General features: G+C 47.0%; 1 protein-coding gene and 1 long non-coding RNA gene across 4 annotated transcripts in view; one reads left to right on the top strand and one right to left on the bottom strand.

The window, feature by feature from the left end:
• Positions 1-27706, top strand: part of FBXW8 (F-box and WD repeat domain containing 8) — a 64203-nt gene that overhangs the window by 6048 nt on the left and 30449 nt on the right. For all 3 annotated transcript variants that reach the window (XM_081892395.1, XM_081892394.1, XM_081892393.1), the window contains 3 exons: positions 10449-10613; positions 12021-12109; positions 24103-24260. In XM_081892395.1, coding sequence (XP_081748521.1) covers positions 10449-10613; positions 12021-12109; positions 24103-24260 — 412 coding nt within the window. The remainder of the gene's footprint in view (positions 1-10448; positions 10614-12020; positions 12110-24102; positions 24261-27706) is intronic.
• LOC309359144 lies at positions 160-4692 on the bottom strand. The gene is made up of 2 exons (XR_014163729.1): positions 4466-4692; positions 160-3058 (listed from the first exon to the last, which is right to left on the bottom strand). It is a non-coding gene; the product is annotated as an uncharacterized lncRNA (long non-coding RNA).

Below are 27706 nucleotides of genomic sequence, written 5' to 3'. Positions count from 1 at the left end.
GTTCGGAACCTCGCCTCTACATAGTTCCGTCTTTATTTCAGACATTGTGATATATCGGTATGTTGAAATGTTTAGCTGGTGATCTGTTGTGATGTTGAAAGCCAGATATCGCCCAGCCTTACTCTATACTTAGTCAGAGGTTTCCGCAATACAACAGTGTTCTCAAACCTTGCTGCTTTATTGCTTAAAAAAAGATTGTATACAGGTATTTCTTGACTTTGACATTTTTTAAGAATTTGGGTTGGGATCGATGACTACTTTATAAGCTCATCAAGGGGTCAGTGTATGTGGGCGGTATAGAAACCTCTGACTTCTACACAGCTGAAATGTAGCCCAATGTACAGAGGTAAAAGTCCCATCTGCCGCTCCAGCCATTTTTGGTTCTGGCCCTCCCTACTTCTGTCATGTTTCCCTGAAGAGTTGCCAACGAGGGAGTGCTGAAAAAGCTCCCTCATCCTGGCTTGCATTAACAGCCTCTTCTGATCAGGAAACCATCTGGGTTTTTTATTGGAAGATTTTCACCCGTTTTTAACTCAGAGTGGTATGCTTTCACCGCAAAGAAAGTCCCGAGCAGAAGAAATGGAAAGGATTGAGAAGTTCGCATTGGGGACTTCTAAGCGGGCAATAGAAGTTTATAGTGTAAGGGTTCTGTTGCGCCGGATCCTTCCTTTCTTTCAAATCACTCTGTTGTAACTCCTGCGATGGAGATTTTACACTGAAATTGTACCCCAAAGTTGTCCAGGCCAATTGCTTGGTGCAGTAAACTGGCCTTGACTCTTTTCTCCCACTTAAAAAAATAAATATTAGGAACTGCTTTTATTATGCTCTCTTCTTGACATTAAGCAAATGGTGGGCTTCTGAAGCCATTCTTGAGAAGCAGTCCCAGGATATTTAGGAGGCAGCTGAGCAGCTGAGTTCTGTGCGCTTTACAAGGCTTTTGGAACAAGATGGATGGCCAAAGCTTTTAGTCAGCTTCTAAAGCGATCAAGTAAAAAGCAAAGCCATAAAAAATAAAGACCGTTTTCATTTTCCTCCCGGTGCTTTTGATTTTATTTTTTTGGCTGAATGATGGAAGACCTCTTCTGTTAAATGGAATGCCATGCTGCTTTTCACAGCTGTTGTTCTGTTAGCGTTCGTTATTATTATTATTACCATTATTGTGATTCTTATGGGCGGCAGAGCAGTTTGAGAGTCAGTGAAGTTGCATTGGCTAGTGTGGACCAGCGTCATGAGCAACGCGAACTCGAAAAAAATGTTTTAAGTTGGGTAAGAATAAAAGACCTGGATCCTTCTAAATAAAATAGGAAAAGGAGATTTAAATTTAATTAATTTAACTTTAACGCTAAAAGATTAGAATGTTGGCAAAATGACTAAACTATGGCAACAAATTGATTTGTCTACTCAGGTCAAAGTCCTAATATGACCAGCAGATGATAATGAAATATGTCAAGGACCAGACATGTTTTGACCCAATGAATCATTTTCAGTGATCAGAAGGAAACTATTGTATACAACTTGGTCACAGAGAATTTGTCTACTGGGTTAGACTGTCTAAATGGTTTATACTAAGCTAGGTTATTGTTCCATCTAGCTTAGTATTGTCTGCACTGACTGGCAGCGACTCTCCCAGATGCTGAGGATTGAACCTGGGACCTCCTGCATGTGAAGGAGATGCTCTGTCACTGAGGTGTAGCTCTTTCTCATGAAAGTATAAAAGCATTAAATGGCACTCCACTCAAGCTTGCTCTGGTTCCCTTTTAGGATTCAGTTAATCACTAAAATAGCTATATATGTGAGATTATAGAACACAAATTTCTTGCATATTTGTATTTAGCTCTTGGATATTCTGCTGGTAAGATTCGGTGGAAACCTGGGAAATAACTCACTGACAGCGTTTGAAACTCCCACTGTTGTAGGCACATTTTGCGACAGGGAATTTCATTTGCTCGAGCAGTTTCTGAGCTCTAGGCACAGTACTGCACCTAAGATTTCAGATTAAAACTGCAGAGTGGAAGGAAAGGAGAACCTTTTTCTGCCCCTCACTTTCAGCTCCTCTCTGAAGAAGAGACCCTCTTAAGAATATTAGGGAGGTGGGCAGGGGAAGGACTAGACCATATGAAAAATGAACATAAGATTTTAGCTGCAGTTCATCCATTTTCAGCTTTGTTTTCCTGTTATAAAAAAGTGCAACTAGACATTCCGTTGTTGCGCCCATAACCTAGGTTTCAGCTGCCATTTAGCTCCTAGCTTTCACATATCAGTTTCTAACACTGCTCACAGACTTATTTATTTTTATATTAATAAGATGCTTTTGAGTGGCTCAGCTTAGCTTTCGGCAGACAGGCCTCCGTATCGGTAAAATCAACGGCGAAATTTATTTCTCTCTTCCTATCTCTGTTAGGTAGGGGGGAAGACTTTTTTTCTTTTCCTTTTTAAACATCTTTTGGCATCCAGTTGCTCACCTGTACCCTTAACTCAAGCTGAGCTAGGAAGTTTGAGCTGGAGCCAAATGCTGTGTGTGTTTGCCTGTGCTTTAAATGGGAGCAGCGCTTGTAAAGCAGGAGGCTCGAGACGCTTTTTATTAGCGGTTTCTTGCAGCTGTGCCTCGCTCAGCGAAGCTTTTACTAGGCTTGGCAGTGCCAGTTCCTGGTGCATTAATGGGGGTGCCTGGTCACAGGGCCCCTCCTTGGAAAAACCCAGGTTTATAAGCCTAGTGGGGCTACAAGTAATCTGATTAAAATCACAGTGGGATAATATTTTTGTTATGCTTTTTCCCCTCCATGAGTGTTAAAAGGACCTCTTGGAACCCGAGAATCCACTTAGGAGCGTCTGTGCTTTCTAAAGCAATGTTTTAACTTAGATTTGGCAGTGGTGCTACAAATGCTTTCTACGTTGGCAAGCCTTGGCTTTTGTTTTTCCACCCCTCTCTTCCTTACCTGTCTTCCTTCCTTCCTTCCTTCCCCACCCCATCCTCACTTTGAGGCTGGCAAAGCTTCATTGTGTTTACTTCTCTCTCTTGTTCAGAAGCCTCACCAATGTCATCAGACGCTTGCTTTAGCTAAAATGGAGAGCAGAGTTTAATAAGATTTATTGCTACTTCCATTTATAGACTGCTTTACTGCCTGAAAGACCTCAGAGTGGTTTATGCATACTATGCGTATTTTTATTTTTTTAAAGTCAAGTGATTTGCATAGCAAAATACTCATACCATATCCAATCCATAACACAAAACAAATAAAATTGGAGAAAAGTACAAGGCAGTATAATTATATAGTTCCAAACAACACAACATAAAATCGTTCATCCAGTCTCGCTCACCATCCATTTCACACAACCACTGCAGCCATTCGCTACCTCAAACGTCGCCTCTGTCTGCCGCTCATACGTGAACCACTCATATTCAAGAATATTACAACCCACAGGCAAAGGTTCACAGACAAGTGTACACTCATAAGATGCATTCCTGATATCTGAAGCAGTACTGGACTCTGGACGATCTCTTACTCCTCCCATCTCTCACCTGAGAGGAGCCCAGATCCCTAGTAGAGAAGGCTCTCTCTCCCTGGAGGGCATAGAGATATTTCCATCTACTCCCAGAATTATAACATGCACGGAACTGCAAAATCTCAACATTTGATAAAGAAGCAATCAACTATGGTAGTTTTCTTTCCCTTTGCTAGAGCATTAACTCCTCCTGGCAGCTGTCTTTGCTTGTATGCCAATGTCAGGATTATTATTATTCTTATTATTAGTTTTTCTTCCTCTCCTCCTTCCTCCTCCTCCTCTTCATAATAATAAAAATAAAGAATCATTGCATTTATATCCCATATTTTTCTCCAAGGAACTCAAGGTGGAGGACATGGCTTTCCACCTCCTCATTCAGTCCCCAAAACAACCCTGTGAGGTAGGTTTGACTGAGAGCCAGTGAGCAGACATTGACTGTAAAGAGCAGACGTGGGGGAGAAAGTTGGGACAGCTGTAGGCATTTTTGGATTATATGGAATATCTAGAGCCATTTAAATCTGACTTTAGTCCAGGCCATGGGACCGAGTTGGTCTTGGTCACCCTGCCGGGAATGGCCTCTATTAATGGGACAAGCAGGGCTGATCTTGGTCCTTCTCAAGCTTTCTGTGGCTATTTAATATTGTTGACTTCCGTATCCTTCTGGACCAACTACGTGGGATGGGATTTGGGGGCCCTGTTCCTTACATGACCTAGTCCAGAGAGCAGCATTGGGAGAGTGTGGTTTGGGTTTTTTTTTTGGTCTCTCGGTATTTATGCTATGGGGTGCCATAGGGCCGCTGTGATGTCTTGGGGTTTCTTATGGCACACAGAGAAAAGGAATTAATGGTATAAATTTTCCTATTTCTTAAGTTTTCCCTGAAGAGATAACTCTCCCCTTTCCTTTTTTTCTGAAGACTATTCAGTCATTCAAGAAAGGGCCATAACCCATTGGTTTGAGCACCTATTTTGGATGCTAAAGATCCCAGGTTGAATCCTCATCACCTCTAGTAAGGACTAGGAATGTCCCCTTTCTGCAGCCCTTCAGAACTGCTGCCAGTCATTGTTGGCCATGCTGAACTAGCTGGACCAACAGGTCCCTGTGAGCCGCTGAAGCCTGAAGCCATCCAGCCCAGGCACATGGTGGGCAAAGTCCCAGTGATCAATGGGCCTATTGTTGAGTCATGTTAGTTATCCTTACCCTCTCTGTGGGCCTTGAAGCTCAACCTGCCAGGGGAAGGCTACAGCTGGATATCAGTCTCCATGGATGGGCGCAGGGAAACCTACTAGGACAATCGACTCTGCAAAGAGAAGACTGTGTGCTTCTTGCATGTAACGATGGGCAATTTCATCACCCTTGTTGGCAATTACATCACCCAGTTGCGCAGTTACATCACAGGAGAATCGGCAGAGGAGGAGGAAGCTGTGGAACTGCGGGAACAGGAAGAGGAGCGGCTGCGGGAGTGGCGGCAAGTGGAGCGAGCGGAGCGGGAGTGGCAGCGGCTGGAGTTTGAGCGGGAGCAGCAGCGACTGCTGGAGCAGCAGCGGCGGGTGTCGCAGCAGCAGCAGCGGGCGTTGCAGCAGCGGCAAAGCCTGGCGCAGGAAGAGGAGCAGCGGCAGCAGGAGCTGGCGCGGCAGCAGGAATTCCGCCGGAGGCTGAGCTCCCGGAGGAGCGACCCCGCTCAGGAGGAAGCGATACGCCAGCGGCAATTGCAGCTGGTGGCGCAGCACTGGGACCACTTGGAGGCCAAGGACTCTCGCCTGTTCACCGCGCAAGAGCTGCATCGGCACTCGTTGCAGGACCATCAGGATAATGCCAACCTCCGCGCGGATCGGCGGATGGAGCATGAGCAGCGCCGGCTGCGCCACAGCCTCGATGTCGCGCGCCAAGACACGGAGAGGTGGGTGGAGCGGGAGCAGCAGCGGGTGGAGGCGGCCCTCAGCAATCAGCAGCAGCTGGCTATGCTACACGATCCACATGGCTTCTATCAACCCTTCTAACTCAGCGATACACCACAAAGCGTCGCCGGCAGGGGGTTGCGTCCATGATATTCCCAGTCGTCCTGGGTGCTGCGTCAGCTGCAGTTGCATTGAGGGTAGTGGAGACCGAATGGCCATTTGTATCGCCCAGATGAGTGGCAGGCCGTCCTGGAAAGAAGGAGATGATCACCACCGCTAATCAGAGGGTGCTTCTGGGAGAACCACGATGCACATGTTGAAACTCCGTTGAGGAAGGAACTAACTCTCCGTGATACTGCCTTTTGGAACCTTGCCTGATAGGACTTGGGACTGGGAATTCCTTGAGTCGTCACCCCATTGAGATTGAATTGGAGGAGTGAAGCTCATGTGGCCCACCATTCCTTCCTGTCTTCTTCCCAGTGTTCTGCGCCCCTCCCGTCACTTGCCATGTATCCTGTGACCTCATAAAAGCACACGGAACGGGCACGACTTCCATTTATCCACCTTGGATGATGAGGATTTATTCATTGGCCGCTTCTTGGTCCCCACAAGGCCCCCAAAAGTGGTGAACCCTTAAAACAAAGTATACAATAAAGTACAATTAAACAAGCAAAGCAAAGTAAGTGATAGAATGCAGTGAAATGACATAGGTCAGCTGGCTAGCAAAACAGTGTAAAGCAGCACAGTGCAAGTGCAGAAAAGTTGGGCCTTCCCAAGCTAGAAGGCAAGTGTGGCCTCAACAAGCATACATCCCTCACACTTGAAAGCTAGTAGCACCCCAGGACTGGGGTCGCTAATGGAGCCAGTGTGGTGTAGTGGTTAAGAGCAGTAGTCTCGTAATCTGGGGAACCGGGTTCGCATCTCTGCTCCTCCACATGCAGCTGCTGGGTGACCTTGGGCCAGTCACACTTCTCTGAAGTCTCTCAGTCCCACTCACCTCACAGAGTGTTTGTTGTGGGGGAGGAGGGGAAAGGAGAACGTTAGCTGCTTTGAGACTCCGTAGGGTAGTGAGAAAGCGGGATCTCAAATCCAAACTCTTCTCTTCTTCTGTGGCATTCCAACACCCACCAGCTCAATCCAGCATGGCCAAAGGTCAGGGTTGAAAAGGGGAGTTTCAGGTTCTACAACCACTGCCTTAAGATGTCCTCTGAGTTTCCAAAGGATTCTGAGCTTGGCTTAAAACAGTGGTTCCCCAAAATCCCTGCTCCCAGTGGGAGACCTGAAAATTGCTGGTTGCCTTGGCTTGCCCCACTGTGATTTTTCTGCATGTTGAAGCAATTGTAAGGCGCTGTGCTAGTTGCCGTGCAATTTTTAATCATACCTTTCTTGCTGTTTTTATTTTTTCTATTGTATTTTATTGCGTTAGAATTTGCCGTCTGCAGAATTCAGATTGTCAAACAGTAAAATGCAATGTAAGAAATATATTTGAATATAAGCCGCAATTTTTAAAATCCAATTAAAAACCAGTGTATTTAATGCAGACGTGGCACAGCCCACCAAATTGAAGTTCATGGACCACGGTTTGGGACCCCCTGGCCTGCAACATCTGGCCTTCTCCATGAGAGATTGCATCATGATTTGGGGAGTGCTTCCCCCCCCTTTACTTAGTTTTATGATTAGTGTCATGAACGGAGCCTTAAACGGCTCAGAATGTCAATACCTCAAGGACCCCATACGAATCGACCCGAACCCTGCAATCATCATTTGAGGCTGTTATTCATGTGCTCCCTCTAAAAGAGGTCCAGAGGGTAGCAGCATGATAGCGAGTCTTCTCTGTGGTGAGATTTCTTGCTGCATGTATCTGGGGCTCAGAGCAACAGGAACAAGCCCACATGAATCTCTGCTGCTGATGGAGAAGGGCCGTAGCTCAGTGACAGAACATCTGCTTTGAATGTAGAAGACCCCAGGTTCAGTCCCCAGTATATCCAAGGTGGGGCTGGGAGGGAGCCTCGTCTGAAACCCTGGAGAGCCCCTGCCTGCCTGTGTTGACAGTGCTGAGCTAGATGGACCCATGGTCTGAATGCAATTCTCTATCATCCTGAAAACCAGAGTGGGCAGAAACATGGCAGTAAAACTGTGGGCGATTTAAAACAGAAAAAAACACACACATGGTGGAAAAACCATAAGGCAAATCAGCCTGTCAGGCAAAAGGCCTGTCTGAATCATATCTGTTGTTTTTTTTTTAAAAAAAGACATTTACTTGTTCTTTGGAAGGTTTCCAGAGAGGGTTAAATGAGGCCTGGTCTCAGAAAAGGCACTCCAAAGCACAGGAGCAGCCAGTGAGAAGTTATTCTCTATACCCCCTCCCAGGTGTGCATCATGTTCCTTAAACCCCGGGTAGTCACCATCCAGATATTTCTGGAGTGCAGCTCCCATGACCTCTGACCCCTGGCCATTTCGGCTGAGGCTGATGGGAACTGTAGTACAGAAAGACCTGGAGCACGACACGCCAGCTGTCTCTAGATTAAATGCCCCCCCCCTTGCCGCTCTGATTCAGCAGAGCATTTGTGTTTTTCATATCTCTACAGCATGGGTAGGCAAACTAAGGCCCAGGGGCCAGATCCGGCCCAATCGGCTTGTAAATCCGGCCTGTGGACAGTCCGGGAATCTGTGTTTTTACAGGAGTAGAATGTGTCCTTTTATTTAAAATGCATCTCTGGGTTATTTGTGGGGCATAGGAATTCGTTCATTCCCCCCCCCAAAAAAAATATAGTCCAGCCCCTCACAACGTCTGAGGGACAGTGGACTGGCCCTCTGCTGAAAAAGCTTGCTGACCCCTGATCTACAGCATATGGCATGACAGAGAGAGAGAGAGAGAGAGAGAGAGAGAGAGAGAGAGAGAGAGCAGGCACTGAGCTGCAATTTAACTAAAGTGGCCAATAAGCCCACATGAAGGTTTATTCTGGGGGGAATAACAGCAGAGAGGAACAAAGGGACTTTATGCTGCCTTCTGTATAGATCTGTCTGAATGTTAAGGTGGAGGTGGGGTACTGTTCTTAGGTGACACATAGCAGGGCCTTCTCTGTGTTGGTATCCTGTTTATTGAAATCTCTCCCTTTGGAGGTGTGTCTGGCACCATCATTTCACTTATTTCAATCATTGGGCAGGATGCATCTCTTCACCCAGGTTTTGAGGAGCCAATGAATTATTTTAGATTGGGTTTTGTGCCCTTTCCCCCCTTTTTTGCACTGTCATAATCTTTGTGCTCTAATTGTACTTTTAAGTCAAGAGTCCTCAACCTATTCAGACCGGTGACCCACCTTTAGGCCAAACATGCATTTGGGAAATAATTTTACACCATATAGTTCTACTGCAGTAATGTTGCTGCTCTGCCCCCCTGGAGGATCTCTACCCCCCTGGCTGAGGACTGATGGTCAGAGTAGAAAAGGAATCGGAAGTGGAGGGAAAGGAGAGCAAGTTTGTTTTCCAGTAGCAGCAAGAGCTGCAATGAATAGGCGTTGGAAGGGTCAAGATCTACACAAAATCTTTATTGAACCACTTTTATTAAATCTGCCAGGACGATCAGGTGCATCTATCACTCTCAGTGTTGCCAAGCAAAACCCACCAAGAACTGACCCCAGACACTTTGTAATTTTCCTCTTTGGAGTTTGTGACATGACTACAACTTTTAAGATGTTGGTGCCCTTGTTACTCTGTGCTACTTTTATTTATTGTTTTCAACGGTACTAGACCCATCTGGACAACATGTTCCGTACACTTCTTATTTTGCTTCTTTAATTCTCGTCATTGATCAATAAAGATTTGATTTGATGTGCTTTGGAAGGATTTCCAATAAATGACCTTGCACATTGGTACCAAAAGATTGTGGTGCGTTGCTTTAGTAGACAAGCTCACACAAGGAGTGACACTTGCTGGAAGTGTTTGCATCTGTATCCCCTTGTTTTACTGAGTATGCAGGAGTTAAGTGCACCTGACCATCCCTCGCCCGCAGCATATTCTCATTTGTGTTTTCAGTAAAAAACTTTTGGTTTGGGAGGGAGCAACAAGCCAGCCCAGAACCTGTAAGGAAGCTGCTTATTAATTTGAAACTGCCAGTAGACCAGTTTGTATTTACCTGTCTCTTCCATTCTTCCAATTGACTGTGGAATAGTGTATGATTTACCGTATTTTTCGCTCTATAGGACGCACTTTTTCCCCTCCAAAAATTAAGGGGAAATGTGTGTGCGTCCTATAGAGCGAATGCAGGCTGCACGGCTAAGCCCAAAGCCAGAACAGGGAGACGGAGCACTGCGCAGCGCTCCATCTCGCTGCTCTAGCTTGGGGTTTGCTGCACAAAGCCTCCGCAGGGCAGCGGGGTGAAGGCACCCCGCTGCCCTGTGGAGGCTTCAAAGGCTGGGCTCTGGGGGCTTCCGGCAGCTATCTGCAAGCCTTCGGAGCACAGCAGGAGTTCCCGCTGCGCTCCGAAGGCTTGCGGATAGCCGTCTGAAGCCTGGAGAGCAAGAGGGGTCGGTGCTCACCAATCCCTCCTGCTCTCCTGGCTTCACTTTGCTGGAGAGGCGCTGCACAGCTTTCCCTCTCTGCTCAGCGCCCCTTCAGTGAAGCGGGAGGAGAAATGGAAGGGGCTCCGTTTCTCCTACTGCTTCACTGAAGGGGCGCTGCACAGAGAGGGGGAGAATCCCCCCCCCCGTTCTCCCCCTCCTATGGTCCGGTGCGTCCTATAGAGCGAAAAATACGGTATTTGTAACAATCCTTGAGTCCGCTTTCTAAGAACATAAGAAGAGCCTGCTGGATCAGGCCAATGGCCCTCCTACTCCATCATCCTGTTCTCACAGTGGCCAACCTGCTTCTCGTAGGAAACCTGTAGGCAGGACCTGTAAGCATGACAGCAACTCTCCCCTCTCAGGTGGGGAAGAGAGACCATTGTAACACAGCACAGCCAAGCTTCACTTTTAACTCCATGCATGAAGATGCTGCCAGCCTCCAACAGACACACTGTCTAGAGCTGATACTTGTCTTGCTGCTTTTAGGTTAGCAAGCCCTGGAAGGTCCTTGCAGAAGACCAGCTCCTTTGGTTCCGGTTGTGCCAAAAAGAAGGTTACCTGCCCAACAGTCAAATATCTGATTCTCCTTTCTGGAAAAGGACCCTCCGGGAATGCCGGGAGAAGGAGCAGGTTTTAAGAACCAACTGGAAGGTAAACTCTGCGGGGGATTCTTCTTTTGGAATCCATTATGATTCTATTAGGCGGGGGGGGGGGGCTGTTTTAGCCTGAGGGTTGCATGCTTGTGACAGGCTGGGCCAGGGGCAGAAGTCAGCAGAGTGATGAATAGAAATTTTAACCTTGTATAATAAGCTAGCTCCTATAAAGCAAGAAAAGGGGGGCCACTCTTATGCTACCCTTATGCTATTCATATAATCAGTTATCAGTAATCAATATATTCATATATGCTCACATATAACAGGGCTTACAGTGAATTTTATAATCCATTTTGAATCAAAGGAAAGCTTTGCCTAAGCTAACTGCAAACTGCTTGGAACCGCAAGTCCAGAACCGACCTTTCACCTAGTAACATCCTGTACCCTGAAGGAAAGGGGAAGACATGAATCAGAGACACTGGTACAAAATCCCCCTCCAATGCAGGCTAAAATAGTCCACAGAAAAGCAAGGGCCAAACCACAAAACTTGGGGGAGGTAAGGCCAGGAGTTTCCCTGAGTCTCATTTCCTTGTTCTGTCCGAACTAGGGAAAAGGTCAGACTGCGCATCATTTGTGCAGACAATGGAAAGCAGAAGTTAGGGAGTGAACTCTGCGCAAGGCTAGGAGCCTGGCAGATGCACGCTAATTGGTTATTCTTCGCTGGCATCTGTGACTGTCTCATGACTGTCTCATGATCTGTGATTTGCTCAGGTGTAAAGACCTCAGGATTTGTATGCTTCGGGGTCCCAGTCTTTTGGAAAAGATTCCAACTGGGTCCATTATTGCTCAGCAATAAAACCTCACCTTCTTTTTCTCCAAAAGCTGTGTCTGTCTGATCCTTGTTTCACTCTAAGTGGGTACCACTTTACTTTCACGTGCTACACCTACACACACACACACACACACACACACACACACACAGGCAAGCAAGAGGCATAATCAGAATTCAAGGATGCATTATTGCCAGGCTGGTGAGAGGTACGGCTCAGGAGGGTGGGTAACCTAGGCAGAGGCATATGATGGGTATCAACTCTCAATGATTTCAGACAGAGAACTTTCATAGCCCTATCTGGAGGCACTGGGGGGCAAGCTTGGCATCTTTGGGGCACAAAGCATGTGCCCTGCTATTGAGCCTTCCCCTGCATACAGGAACGCAGGAAGCTGCTTTCTATCAAGTCAGACCCTCAAACCATCTGCCTTAGTGTTGCTGGCTCTGACTGGCAGCAGCTCTCCATGGTTTCAGACCAGGAGCCTTTCCTAGCCTAACTTGGAGATGTTTGAGATTGAGCGTGGAGGCCTCCTGCATGCACAGAGATATGACCCTTCTGGTGAAGGGGAAGCAGAATGGTTGGGATTGCTACGTGGCTGATCAGGGCTAATGCCGCTCCCTTGTCTTCCTCTGCAGAACCGCATTGGCGCCGTGAGCCAGCTGCAGTACGAACTTGGGAAAGTTCTGTGCGATGTGCATTCTTGTGACGGGGTGGTCATTGCCGGGTAAGTACGTGGTAGTTGGCATCCCGAGAGTTCTGTTTTGCAGACTGAACACTTATCCTCCCACCGGCAGCCTCACTGGATGTTGCGTGGCCAATGCAATGGGCTGTATCCAATGTAGCTGTGAGTTAAAGTTGCTTAGCTGTATACTTATTGAGCTGGTGGAAGGTTGTTGCACAAGGGAAAACGTGCATTCGTATTCAGAGATTGTTAGGCTGCAAGAATCAGCTGTTGCTCAACAAGCTTATGCCAAAACAGCTGTTGTGCTAGATTCCTTTGTTGCCCAGCCTTTAAATTCTGCCACCCGCTGGAGCATAGGTTCTTGTGCTAAGGGTCCAAAAATGTTGAATGTTGCCTAGAAGAATTGAATTGACAGCCTAATTGAGGTTCTCAAGGGAGGTGAATTTTTTCAGGCACAGTTGCATGTCAGGCTAAAGGAGTACAGCAGGTTCAACAGAGAATGTTGGATATAGCCCATAGTGACCTTCTGGTGTTGCCAGACTATACTTATCATCCCTAACATTTGGGGCTGATGGGAGTTGTAGACCAAATATCTGGAGGACTACAGGTTTCCCATCCTTGCTTTAAGACTATAAAGTTTTATAAACTCTCTCTTTCAAACACAGCCCTACAAAGTAGCCATCTTCCGGGCTCAACCTGCTATCACAATCAATCATTTTTTGCTCTGTGTGTGTTTGCATCCAGTCTTTCTGGTCAATTACAAAGATCTTACAAACTTAACCAGAATAGTATCCATAATTCAGATAATTTGCTAGCAACACAAAAGTATCACATCTCTTCTACTGTCGATTTGCTACATTTCTTAGAAGTGGCAGCTAAAAAAATTATCTGGTTTGTTTTCTTGTAAGATTTTCCTTGTTTGCCGTAATGGGCTAACATGACTACGCCTCTGAAAATTCCAAGATGTAATACATGGGTAGGCAAACTAAGGCCCAGGGGCCAGATCCGTCTCAATAGCCTTCTCAATCCAGCCCACGGACGGTCTGGGAATCAGTGTGTTTTTACATGAGTAAAATGTGTGCTTTTATTTAAAATGCATCTCTGGGTTATTTGTGGGGTATAGGAATTTGTTCATATTTTTTCCCAAAATATAATCCGGCCCACCACATGGTCTGAGGGACAGTGGACCGGCCCCCTGCTGAAAAAGTTTGCTGACCCCTGATGTAATAAATTCAAAATAAATTCTGAAAATCCAGATATTTGTGTGTGTGTGTGTGTGTGTGTGTGTGTGTGAGAGAGAGAGAGAGAGAGAGAGAGAGAGAGAGAGAACGAACGAACATAAAACATGATCACCAAAAGCCAGCTGATTTCAAAACCTTGGTCTTGGCTTCAGGAAAACGTTCCATACATTGACAGTGGCATATCTAAGCAGCTCATGGGATCTGCACTGAGAAACAAATGGTTATGTATCCACGCAGGTCCTAATATCCACAGCATGTGATTATGCATACTGACATTTCAAGGAGATTTCTCTCACTTAAGAGGTTTCTCTGTTAAACTTGGGGATTCCAGTAGAAATCCTGGAGGGAGACTTGTCTGCTTGCCTGCCTGCCTGTTTGTTTGTTTTATTTAGAGCATTTGTGCACCATACTTCAGTTCCCAGAGTGGCATAAATACTATCAGTTAAAAATTATAATAGGCAGTCTCCAGTCTCAGGTTTATGATTTTAAAGAAACCCTAAAAATGACATAAGGGGAAGGAAGGGAAGAGGGGGAAATCAAACTCGGGCATGTTAGGTATTTGCATGATGGGTCACCAAACACACTTGTTGGCTAAGAAGAGAGCAAGCCAGTTTGGTCCTGTGAGGTTAAGACATGAAATCCACTATCCTCTTTTCAGAGTGGCTACCCAGGACCTGAGCACACAAGCAATATTACCCCATGCCCCTATGGTTTCCAGCAGCTGGAATTCAGAAGCATTAGTAACAGTGGAGGCAAAGTGGCTTCCAGCTATCAATACCCTTATCTTCCACGAACTAGTCCAGTCCTCTTTTAAAGCCATCCAAGTTGGTGGCAATCGCTGCCTCTCCTGTGGGAGCGAGTTCCAGAGTTTTAGCACTGCTCTTCATGAAGAAGTCATGAGCTGGGCTGCAGCTGGAGCTCTTAAGGGAGTTGAACACTGGTCCTTATGGGAGAGAGGTTGACAGGACAGCAGAGGCGACAGAATGGGAAATGGGAGCCTGAATCTGTGCTTGAAAAAGTTACTGTCTAAGTAACTAAGTATGCTAGAGCTGAAAGCATTGATTGATCCACGGATTTTGTGTGTGGTTTTTTTTAATTGAAGATGGTTTCTGTAAAACTGTGTCTGTTGCTGATGTTACTTACAGGGGTTTAGTCACTTATTTGCCTAAAAGGGGGCTTAGAAATTCGAAACCTCTCAAAACACTTCTTTTTTCCAGAACTGGCTGCTCAAAGGGGTGTTGGGGAGGTTTAGCTTTAGCTCAGTGGAATTTGAGATTTTCTTTTTTTAACCCCCCCTCCCCTGCCAAGAGCCTCGACTCGTCATTGGATTAAGAGCCTGACTGATGTATCCCCAAACCATAAAACTGAATCTGTTATTTAACAGAGATAAAACTTATTATTGTGGCTTTTAGCTGAAATGCTGTTGGGGGGGGGGGAGAGGCAATGACAGTAGTTAAAAGCTAAACTCTGCTTGATACCCTTTCTTCATGCCTTGGAATAGGGTTTGTACTGGAGTGCTGAATGTCTCTCCTGGGCTGCATTTTCTGAACCACCCGAGAGAGATTTGTCCACTCCCACAACGGCACATCGTTTCTATTTATCACCACAATTGCTTTATCTGCAATGAAGAGTTGAAAAGGTTTATTAACGCAGGTCTTTTAATGCCCTGAGCCTTATTAATTCTGATCCTACGGTTTAAAGAGGGGGGGCGGTGGCTTTGAGAATGATTGTCCCAGGTTAATCAGTAATCTTACCTTGACCTAGACTGGAGTATATAGATCAGGTAGAATCCCTCTCTCCCTCTCCCACCCCCTCTCTCTCCTCACCCCCTTCCAGCACGCCCCCCCCCCCCCCGCTTTCCACCCTCTCAGTCTTTCAGAAGCCACCAAGCGGGCGCTCAGTAGAAGTGGTGATGTCATACGAACTGTGAAATTGGCTCAGCCCTGCCATAAATCAATGTATGGTATTTTACAGCAACGCTTCGTTTTAATGATACATTTTTGTAGAGTAGGATTAGAGTCAATTGTCTGTATAAAATAAATATATATCTCCTGCTCCATTAATGCCAGATTCTTTGAGTGGCGGAGACGAAGGCAGCTTGAACTAAATTCAGAGAGTAGTTCTTTCCTCCGCTTTTCTTTTTCTTTCTTTTTCAGGATGAAATGTTGAGAATTGATTGCCTCCCACTAATAGCTAAGTCGGTATTGACTGTGCCCCTTCAAAGGTCTTAATTTTTGCAACCCGCCCCCCCCTTTGAAACGTGACTTCAGATTGCAGCTGGTGCGAGGCCTCGTTCAGGTATCTTTGGCAGAGGGGCTCGTGACATTTTGAGGACCCCAGGGAGGCGGATGTTTGCGCAGATTCGGTCTAGCTGGAGAGCTGCTGATATGTGAAAAAACCATTTTGGAAGCAGCCAAGCCACACGGCAGTTCAGCCACTGCTTTCCCTCTGTGAGATCCAGACATTTTGCAAGCTTTTTTTGGGGGGTCTAATCTAACACCACCCAAAGCAGCATCCACTGTGGTTTCCCCCCCCCCACCTCTTTTTGGGGTAGGGGACATAAAATCAAGATTAGATATGGTCACATAAGACCAGTTCTTTTCTGAAAAGCAGACTAAACGTTATTGGTGCTGGCCACTGCTGGAAGCATCATGCCTCTGAACAGCAGTTCCTGTGAATCATCATTGGTGAAAGGGCTGTCTCACTCAGGTCTTGCATGCCACAGTTCTGGCAGGTCTTAATATCTCGACTGAAACTAGAACCCTTCTCACCTTGATCTTAGAAGAGCCAGTGTAGTATAGGGGTTGAAGTGTCAGACTAACACCTGGGAGAGACCAGAGTTCCTATTCCCAATCGGCCACGAAGCCCACTGGGTGCCCTTGGAGTGTAACCTACCTCACAGGGCTGTAGTGGGAATTAATTGGGATGGGGAAGAACAACTTTTAGAAGACACCTGAAGGCAGCCCTGTATCGGGAGGTTTTTAATGCTTGATGTTTTTATTATGTTTTTAGATATGCTGTAAGATGCCCAGTTGTTGTTGCTGCTGCTGTTCATGTGTGCAGTCCTGACTTGCTTGGAGAAAAATGTGGGGTGTAAATGCACTACAGAAGCAAGGGCTTTTGTGGTCCTCCCTGAGCCAGTATTGAAGCACACAAATTAAGAAAAAGAGCCTGCCAGATCAGGCCAGTGGTCCATCTATTCCAGCATCCTTTTCTCACATGCCCAACCAGATGCCTCAGTGGGAAGCCTGCAAGTAGGGCACAAGAGCACTCTCCATCCCTGTGGGTTTCCAGCAACTGGTATTCGGAAGCATTCCTGCCCCCCATTGTGGAGGCAGAGCAATAGCTATCATGGCTTATAGCCATTGGTAACCTTCTCCTCCATTTGACCAGTCCTCTTTTAAAGCCTTCCCAGTTGGTGGCCATCACTGCTTCCTGTGGGAGAGAGTTCCATAGTTTAAAAATGCACTGCTTGAAGGCCTTCATGTTTCTGGCTGTGGCCAGTTGCATTTCTCCAGGAAGGATACAAATAGGGTGCGAAGGGAACAGCCCCTGTGCTTTCCCCTTCTCCTGGTCCCCAGCCATGTTCCAGAAGTAGTAATGTAGGAAAGCTGCCTTCTCTCCAGCCAGACTCTTTATCTACCCAGCTGCATTCAACACTTTCTATCTCTCTCCACGCAGTCCCTTTGCACCTCTGTGTCCCCACGAGAAAGAAAAGCCCAGCAGGGAGGCACAGCCCAGCCATAGAGGGTGGCATCCCTACACTGGCTGGGTGATTGTCAGTCACACATGCCACCTAACCAAAGAGTTCAGTGCCCAGAACGGTATAGCTTGGCTGTGTGTCCCTAACTGCTTGCCTTTCTGCCAGCTCTTCTGTTGCAGTGACACAAAGGTGTGCTTTTTTGTGACGGCCTTCCTTTAGAGAAAGAAGCTGGGTTTTAGAAGGAGACTGACTTTTGTCCGTCCGTCCGTCCCCCCTCCAGTCCCCTCCACCACAGGTTGTCTGAAACAGAAGAAATGATAACCTAATCAACAGGGCTAATTTTAGAGCTCCGCTGTGGGAGTCGAGGCCCCCAAGGTGTCTTATGCATGTTAGCTGCCTTGACGCCCACTGAAACCATGTACAGCAATCATCCTGAGCCTCAATTTACCTAATAAGAGATGCATAGAAAAACTGGTCTTACCAGAAGCAAGCTCTCTCTCTTTTTTTTGAAGGAAACTTTCCTGTTCCGTGGTGTGTTCTGGCTACTCCTAATGAGCATGTGAATTTTTACAGCAAAGTACTGGTCCTTCTAACCCCTAGGGAGGGTGCGGGAACTGTGGCCCTCTGGGTATTGTTGGACTACAAATCCCATCAGCCCTGGCTGCTGGCCATACAGGCTGAGAGAGGCAGCCACTGGCCCAAAGTCGCCCAGTGGGCTTAATGGCCAAATGGGGATTTGAACCCTGGTCTCTTCCAGGTCCCAGTACAGCACTCTAACCGCTACACAACACTGGCCACATATTCATGGTACAAACATTTGAAATCAATGGGCTTAAGTTAGTCACAGTGATTAATTTCACTGGGTCCGCTATGAGTACATCTTAACTAGCCGCAGCCCATAGCATCTAACAGTTCTTATATATTGGTTGACTTAACGTCAATAAAAACCAACCGAAGAATTAGAGAGAAGGATGAAGATGACTGGGGAAGGGGATGCATTTCCCCCCCACCCCACTGGCTAGAGATTAGGGGAGTTGAAAACAGATCGATAGTCTCCAAGCCAGCTACTCATTTCTCTAATCTGGAATTGTTCCTTAAGGCAGAAGAGAATTTAGACTCCAGAATGCGATTCATAGAGGAACAACTTGAACTCCCATCTGCAGATACTTGCTATTCTTTTTGTTTAAACAAAAAATCTGCTGTATGCTAATTGTCTACAGCACCAAGTGTCCTTGAGAAGTCTGCATTTTGCAGTGCCATCTTAGCGGCTTTTTTTGTAAGCCTGGAAAGAAGAAGAGGGAGGGGAGAGGGAGAGGGAGAGAAAGAAAGAGGTCTTTGCATTGTTTTGAAACCGGAGGCCCACGTGTCACAGGCTCCTGTCGCTTTAAGCTGCGCATCTGAGACACGCAGCCATAGAAAAGGCTGGTTGTATCCAGCATTGATTAGGGGTGAGGTAACCGCAAACATCGCAGCCTCCAAATGAAAAGGAATCCAAGGTCTGACCCAGAAAACAAGCATCGTAACCGCCGCAGCGCAAAGTGCTATTGATAAACACGCGCTTGCCAGATTGAGTTCTCTGATGTCAGGCCATAAGCACGGGGCTCTTTAGAAAGGCGAGTGACGAGAGAGCAGGCGCTCTCGGCCCCACAGCTCAAGTGCCTATCAATCAATCTCCTCGCATGACTGAATGGGAAGAGAGGTGAAATTGAAGGGTTCGCCCCCCCCTCCATAGACGAGATGAAGCCATCTTAAGGGGGCTGTTTTCTTCCACTTCCACCTGGCGAACGGTGGGTTCTATGCTAGTGGGTTCCATGCCACCTATCCAGTGTGGCACAGTGGTTAGAGTGTCATACTAGGACCTGGGAGACCAGGGTTTGAATCCCCCACTCAGCCATGAAGCTCACTGGGTGACTTTGAGCCGGTCGCTGTTCCCCCCCCCCAACCTAACCTACCTCACAGGGTATTAAATGAGGAGGGAGTGACCCACATACACTGCCTTGAGTTCCTTGGAGAAAAAGGAGGGATATCAATGCAATAAATATAAGTATCTTCTTGTTAATTCAGTAAAAGTACAATATATTTGAAATTTAAAACTGAGGGATCTACCAGGTTCGCAGATCACATTATTTATTTGCACCCCACCTTTCAAGGTGGCGTACATCGTTCTCCTGCTCCCATCCCCCACCCTTCCTGTGAGATGGGTTAGGCTGAGAGCGAATGACTGGTCCCAAGGTCCTTCATGGCTGAGTGGGAGATTTGAACTCTGGTCTCTCAGGTCCTAGATTGGCATCTTAACCGCTGCACCACATTGGCTCTCATTAAATCAAAATGTCAGCCTAAGTATAGAGCAGGGTAAGCTGGAGACCTCTGGCTCATGGGCAAGACTCAGTCTGCCAGACCTCTCCATTTGGAATGCAGAATCATCCCCCCCAACCAGGTGCCTCTGCCCCACACCTGATGTCAGGTGTGTGGCAGGTAGAGATGCATCCTCAGGAAGCCCACACTTCAGCTCAACCCAGCGGAAAGCAGGATGGACCTCCTAAGAGTGACCTGATGCACGTGAAGTTCAATCCTGCTTAGTTTCCTCTGGGAATGGCCTGGTGTGCCTGAACCTTGCAGGACTGAGTTCCTACTCATTTGCACCCTGCAGAAAGCAGGATCAGAACATTAGAAGAGCCCGCTGGATCAGGCCAATGGCCCATCTAGTCCAGCATCCTGTTCTCACAGTGGCCAACGTGATGCCTGTGGGAAACCTGCAAGCAGGACATGAGCACAAGAGCCCTCTCCCTTCCCAAAGTTTCCAGCAACTGGTACAGTGGTACCTTGGTTCTCAAATGCCTTGGTACTCAAACAACTTGGAACCCAAACACTGTAAACCTGGAAGTAAGTGATCTGGTTTGCCAAATTTTTTTGGAAGCCGAACATGCTCCGTTTTGAGTGTTACGCTGAGGTCTGTTTTTGCTATTTTTTTTGTGTTTTTGCTTTTGCAGCTCTTTGTGTTTTGTTTTTGTGACTGCATGGAACCCAGTTCAGCTACTGATTGATTGATTGATTGTGCGACTGCAGTACATTGTTTATTGCTTTCATTTTATGGATCACTGGTCTCGTTGGATAGTAAAATTCATGTTAAATTGCTGTTTTAGGGGTTGTTTTTAAAAGTCTGGAACGGATTAATTCATTTTGCATTACTTTCTATGGGAAAGCCATGCCTTGGTTTTGGAATGCTTTGGTTTTGGAACGGACTTCTGGAACGGATTAAGTTTGAGAACCAAGGTACCACTGTATTCAGAAGCATTACTGTCCCTGACTGCGGAGGCAGAGAATAGCCGCTGTGGCTAGTAGCCATCCATAGCCCTCTCCTCTGTGAATTTGTCCAATCCTCTTTTAAAGCCATCTAAGTTGGTGGCTGTCCCTGCCTCCTGTAGGGGTGAGTTCCATAGTTTAACTCTGCTCTACACGAAGAAGTACTTTCTTTTATCTGTCAGGATTGTACTCCCTGCCCAGCAGCTTCCAGAGTCTTGGAAGGTTCCTGAGCAGTGTCTGCACAGCTGCAGAACCCATGCATGCGTGTGACTATGCAGAGATAACAAAAAACACATCATAATTACAATAAATCAGTTCTAAAATTTAAGCAGGTGGAAGAATCCCTCTTGGAAGAGCAACAAAGAGTGCTGAGATGCCTTAAATAAAGGGTTGGGGACAGTTTTCAACTTGAGAGCCACATTCCCTCATTGTTAACTTTCCAAGGGCCTCGTACCCATGGAGGGTGGGAAGGCCTTATTCATTTTTTCAGCCTCCCTCCAGAATGTGCTCACCTATGAAGCCCAATGGCAGAAATTTTGAGTTTATGCGCTGTTGGATATTAGGTTTTCTAGGTGTGCAGTGACCAGCCTCCTGTCTCTTTCTTTCCAATCAACCAGGAACCAGCTAGACTTCTCAGTTTTGACTAGTTTAGAATGTCTCCCACTCTTTCATCAGTAAGATATTTCTTCTTCTTCAAAAGATAGCTTTTTGCCAGCAGTGGTGCTACGGACGATCCTCTTATTGACGGCTTATTTTGGGGTGTGTTTGTCAGCTTTGCGTGGCGTATCTTGCAGTTGTACTTTGCACAAACACTAATTAGACAGCCATCAACACTAGGGGCCAAAGGCTTACTAACAATGCAACAGTGATAGCCGAGTCTTAATTGGCTGAGTGTAATTGCCATTAGGCAATGATAAGGACATCTGGGGCTCTGGAGAGAGATTGATTTTGGCTTGGCGACTCGAGCTTTCTGCAGCTTTCCAATTTTTATTTTTATTTATTTATTTATTCTCCGGGAAGTTGCCACTTTGTTGGGATAACACCCAGCTCCGTTCTGCCTCTTGCAGAGTCAGCCTGGCTGAAGCACCTCCTTTGTTTGGTTCTCATTCGCGCCTTGGTCTCTGCCAGCAGGCTCAAGAAACTGGATGCCTAAGAAGCCGAGCCAGGGGTCTTCAACGCGGTGCCTGCGGGCGCTAGCGTGCTCACCAGCACCCCCTGTGGCTCCTGCAAAAGGTCTCCGTAAACATCCCCTCAAACATCCACAATGCATGAGCAGCTCTCTGCTGTTGCTGCTCAGTTCCTGCTTTCACTGGCTCTGCCTCACAAGCCATTATGTCACGGCAGCCATTTTGTGATGTGTGACGGCCCCCCCCCCACGCATGGCAGCCATTTTGTGACTGGCTCCTACAGCCCTTTATCAAAATTCCAAATGTGCCCACTGGCCTCAAAACAGTTGGCGACCCCTGAGTTATAGCACGTCACTAAATATGGGCCAAGCATACCCCTTCACGAGAGACCGATGATGGCACTTCCTGGCATTTCTTCTGCAGTTCAAAAGCTGCCACGTGGTTGGTGGGGATTTTCATGAGCTTCTCCTCCCCACTTCCCCAACGCTATCTGTCCTGTCAAAACCTTAGATCCCTCCTCCAAGAAACAGCTTCCTTTAAGTAAAAGCTTAAACTTCAGGAGGCCTGACCACACAACCCTTGTGTCTTGAATAGCTTGATGCTGTGGCATCCTTTGTTGCAAAAAAAAATTGAGATGCGGAGAACTCCCAAGTGAACCTTGGAATCAGTGAGAGGCTGGATTTGGCATCTCAGAAAGGCCTGGGAAGCTCTACTCTTGCCCTTGTCCTAACTGGTCCTGAGGAAGGAAGCAGCATAGACACAACAGAATGGCCTCAGCACTCCTTGTCAGGTTTTATGCTCCTTCGGGTAGGCCTGGAAGAGACTGTTTGTCAGCAGTCCTGGAGGGAAAACCTGTGAGAGTTGGGGAACATCTGGCTCGCAAGTAGTATTCAGCCTGCTAGAGTTCCCCATTTGGCCTGACAGAGCATTCCTCCTCTCCCCACAAACAACAACAACTCCATTATACCTGATGTCATATGCTTCACCCACCTGTCAGAGTTGGACCATAGGGTGGGGAGATAAAGATCTGGCCCACCGGACCAAAACTACCCCCCAACCCCTATTTAAGAGTCACCACCATGCTTGCTTATGTTGGTCATCCGCTCCAACTGCGTGCAATGGAAGCTCTTCTGTGACACTCTCCTTTTGAGTTCCCCCCTGATTTTCTTTCATCACATCCAAGCAGAGGGAGCTGCTTGCAAGTCATAGAGTGCTAGGGGTCTGTTTTGCTTCCTGTACATAAGGATGGAAAAAAGAGACCCCTGCTGGGTCAGGCCAGTGGCCCATCTAGTCTAGCCTCATGTTCTCATAGTGGCCAAGCAGATGTCCCAATGGGAAACCCGCAAGCAGGACCCAAGCGCAAGCGCAAGCTTATTGTTGCTTCCCATCCCCTGCCGCTGTCCCGTGGCATTGCTACCTCCCAGCATGGCAGAACTTGCATCAGCAAAGTGGTTGAGCCTTATCTTAATCACCCTAGTGGTGCTTGAGGTAGATGCAACATCTGTTAGATACAATGCCGTATCGAGTTCTGAGGATTTTCTAGGTCCACTGAGTCCAGCATCCTGTTCTCACAAGGCCAGCCAGATACTTATGGAAAGCCCGCAAGGAGGACCTGAGTACAATAGCAACATTCCCCTATGTTAAGAAAGGAAAGCCAAATAGGGATCTCTGCGTTTTGCCTAAGGAGAGAACTGAGCGACAGCTGGTTGCTGTATTTGCAGAGGCGGGGGACCAGCCTCCCCAGGAGTCCTGGGGGCAACTTGACACCTGCAGAGCTCCTGAAAGTCTGCTACTGTCTTATCGCATTCTGCCTTAAGACTGTTAAAACACGCAGGCAAGGAAGGCTTGAGCAACAGGCCTTTTTCCCACATCTAGTCCAACAAAAGAGTCCTGCGTAACTCAAAAGCTTGCACCTGTTTTGTGACTCTTTCGGTTGGCCTAAGAAAGGCACATTCCTCTAGTAATAGTTGCCACAACTCTACTATGTTAAGAGGCCTGCTGAAAATGTTTTCATTTCAGGAAACCCGTCTTAGCTGATTTAGGTGCATTTGCTCCAACTTTTTATTGGTTTTATCTTGTTTTTTTAATTGATATTTTAATGTATATTTCCCTTTGGGTTACCTTTTGTCATGTGTTGCGTATACCGTAATCAGATTTCTGCACTGCTTGGATAATCCCAACCCCACCCCTTCCCCTGAGCAGGTGATATATAAATTTCCTGAATAAATAAACAATATGGAGTTTGGAGGTTTTCTAATAAAACAGTACCCTTTTTTTTGTGTGTATCGCAAGTCTGGAGAGATGCTGCTGAACTCCCATCTCCCCCAGCCATGAGCCACACTTGCAGGGGCCGATCGGAGTTTCTCTTCAGCAACACCTGGAAGGCCAAAGTTCCCCCACACCCGGCGTTGCCCTGTTGTTCACTTGTGAACGCAGCTGGTAGCATGAGATTAAAAAAAGAAAAGGAAAACCAAGAGCAGTCCAGCCTCATTTGCAAAAGGGTCTTCTTCCTGTCGAAGTGGGAGGCCGAGAGGAGGAAATGGTGGACGGGAAGAGAAACACCCTGCTTTTGCCCACGACCACCGAGTTCCTTCTCTGTTGGCTCCCCCTGACTCCGACGCTCGCTTTTTTTTTGAACCCGTTTCCCGCTTTCCCTTCCAGCTACACGTCAGGGGATGTGAAGCTGTGGGACACTCGCACCTGGGACTACACCGCTCCTGCCCTGGACCCCAAGCGCGGCTTGGCCGAACCCGGCCCCCGGCCGCACGCCTCCTTTGTGAGGATAAACAGCTCCCTGGCAGCGGCAGCTTACGAGGATGGTAAGTTAACGGCGACTCTTTCCTAATATTGTTTTCTAAAAGCGTCCCCCCTCCCCCAGCAGCTGCGCCCAGCTTTTGTGTGCTCGCGTGTGTCTCTGTGGCAGCGACTCTAATCCTTTCTGCACACAACGTGTGTGTGTATGTGTGTGCTCACACTTGCTTTTATGTGGGGAAAAGTTGGCTGGTAACCCTCGGTGCATTAGGAGGCCTTGGATCGCGCTGCCCATTAAAACGGCTGCTTTTAATTCCTCCTGGAGCTGCCACTCGGGGTAACCGTGCCAGGCTGCAGCCCAGCCAAACTCGTCTTGAGCAAACAACTTGTTTTGGCTCTCTCTCTCCCCCCCCCCCTTTTTTCTTGAGACGCAGGGAGATCAGCTCACGAGACAAAAGAGAGAACCAGATATTGTTTGATGAATGCAAATCCCGGGCCTTCTGCCTCGTTTCCCTTCCTCTCCCCGTCCCCTGCCTCATCTCTGGTGTGCTGAGCACACAGAGAATATATAGCAAAATAAAGTCTGTGGATCAGCTTTGATCTGCCTTTCCTTCTTGGACAGCAAGAGAAGGTGGCTGGCCTGCAAAAGAAATGCACGTGTCCGTGGCCAAAAATGTGTGTTGGATGCACACTTGCAGAGGGAGACAAGAGTGGGGGGGTCTCTTTCTGTGGGATCTGGAGGCCCTCTGTTAGGCATGTTTTCCAAATGAGCAAGCATGGTTGTTGCCGGAAGTAGCATGGCCACCTGTGCAGCTGCACTCAAAAAGGCCTGTCCAAACTTGTTGCGTTGATCTTGTTTAACATGCAAAGGATATTACGACTGTTTATCGTTTTTGTCCTCCTAGCACCTCTGGGCTGATCGTTCTGACTTGCGCTTTACAGCGAGAGAGATAGAAACCAAGAGTTGGGGGTAACGTAAACTGGTCCCAAGTTGTTAAGGGCTTTATACAGATCCTCCAAGTGCTCCTATTTTCCAGGGACGGTCCTGGATGTACAGAAGCCATCCTGGTTTCTGATTTGATCCTGGAATGTCCCACTTTTCCTTAGGATGTCCCTGTTTTCGTTGGAGAAATGTTGTAGGGTATAGAGTTATGCAGCCTCCAAGCCAAGGAGATAAGTAACTATACAACCTTTAGAAGACATCTGAAGGCAGCCCTATATAGGGAAGTTTTCTTTACAAAATGCTTAATGCTTTATTATGTTTTTATACATGTTAGAATCCACCTAGAGTGGCTGGGGCAACCCAGTCATATGGGTGGGGTATATAGAACAGAACAGAATAGAACAGTAGAATGGACATATTCATCTGAGAAATGTTGGAGGGTATGCTTTATATGCTAATAGTAACACATGCCTACTAGTTTGCTCCCAGACACAATTCAGAGTGATGATAGTAATAACCTTGTAAAACCCTCAATGGCTTTTGCCCAGGACACCCAAGGGACCACCTCCTCCCTCCTTCCAAAGATCTGAAGGAGAGGCCCTTCTCTGAGGACTGTTGAGGATGATTAGCGGTGGGGCCTTTTCAGTGGCTGCACCAATACAGTGGAATAGCTTTCACCGTAAAGCACAGATGGACCCCTCTGGCTGCCTTTTGCTGATGGGTAAAAACATTTTTGTTCCACCAAGCTTTTGCCTTGCTTCTCTGCTGTAGTTGCTTTTTAAATGGATTATAATGTGTTTTATTTGTTTTAAAAGATTTTATCTTTATTTTCATTTTTACAGTAATTTCAAACAGTTACAACCTGCCGTCTGTGGTGCAGTGAAATGGCAGGATAGACCATATTTGTCTGTGTATAACACGAACACATGTATAAAACAACACCCTATTTCTGGAAGCCCCAAATTAAGAAGTTTAAAAATTAAGAAAGTTGTTGAGTTTTGCAAAAACATTGTTGAGTATCTTTTGTAAGTTCACTGAGCGGTTGTTGAGCTGTTTTCCAACGATCCCCTGCTCTGGCTGACGGTACTGTCACCGTCTACTCTTCCTGAGTGGGCAAGCAGCCCGTGTATAAGATGACCCCCAAAAATTTTATACATTGAAAAATACGGTAATATATTTTTATATACAGTAGGTAAGTCAAAATAAAGTGTTGGATCTCCCCCCCCCCGCCCCAATTGTAAGTTCTGTAGTTATTTCATACTACTGTTTAAGCCTGCCAGGCACTGTGTTACTGAACTGTAACCATCAAATAGACAACATTTGACCAATAAAAAAACTCTAATTGTTTAAGAAACCTAAGCTCATAATGTATGAAGAGGGCTTAAGTCAGCTTTCCGCAGCCTCTCTCCTCCTAACGCCTTGGACTACAAAACCTATGGTCCCTTGCCAGCACAGCCAATGGTCAGAGATGATGGGAGGTATAGTCCAAAAACACCTGCCAGTCCTTTCCCAATGGCACATAGGAATAGAGGGAGCTGCTTTATCCCACGTCAGATCATAGGTCCATCTAGCTCCACACTGCCTACCTTGACCTGCAGCAGCTTTCCATGATTTCAGACCAGGGTCTCTCCCATCTTTACCTGAAGACGATGGGGATTGAACTGGGACCTTCTGCCATCAAAGCGAATGTTCTATCCACTTGAAGCTGCAGCCCTTCCCCTATTTTCCTTCCCACCCCATTTTTCCTTTTTAAAAGGGTAGGTTTGCTGAGACTTTTCTTTTGCATCTGGAGCGGCAGGGGAGAAGAGACCAAAATAATTTGCTCTGTTTTCAAAGCTACCTCAAGGCCTTTATTTCGTGCTTTTCCTCAACCCCTGCTTCCTTTTCTTTTGCGTACGTGTGTGTGCATGCGACCAGCACCGAGAAGCCATCTGGTAGCAATAGGAGGCAGCGCCGTCGGCCTCCTCTGTTGAAGCCACTCTGCAAACGCGTTCGACACGACACCGTTTTCTCCCTGCTCAGCAGAGCTCAAGCTGCGATGCCCTTGGCAGCCGATCTTCGCGAGGAGCCATCAAGGCGGCTCCTGCCCCTTCAGAGGAGGCCTTGTCATTCTCACAGCCTGCCAGTCAATGCAGCAAGTTCTGTGGGTCACCTCGCCGATGGCGTCCTTCTGCTCGCACCCACTACAAAACGGGTAGCCAAACACAATGCACCCTTCAGTTGCTGAAATGGACCTCTCGACTGTTGACAGTGCAGGCTTGGGGCTGATGGGAGTTGTAGTCCATCAACATCTGGAGGGCACCAAGTTGGCTACCACTGCAATAAGCTGTTAGCTCAGTTGGGACCTTCTCGTTTGCTTATCCCTGCTCTGCAAGCTAACCCTGGAGAAATATGGTCAATACAGTGATGGAGCTAAGCGTTTCAAGGAATCAGAATTGCTCTGGGGAAGGTTTCCCTCAATTTTTGAGAGGCAGAAACTCAGTAGTAGGAGCAGCAGTTGCGTTTCTTTCGAAGTCAAACAGAAATGAGGGGCAGTGCCAGCAAGGGAGCCAAGAGGAAGAAGCGTTGGCA

Source organism: Podarcis melisellensis, assembly GCF_964234715.1.
Source record: "Podarcis melisellensis genome assembly, chromosome: 16".
Lineage (NCBI taxonomy): Eukaryota > Metazoa > Chordata > Lepidosauria > Squamata > Lacertidae > Podarcis > Podarcis melisellensis.
Note: the sequence above shows the minus strand (reverse complement) of the source record. Positions and strands in the feature narration are given on the sequence as shown.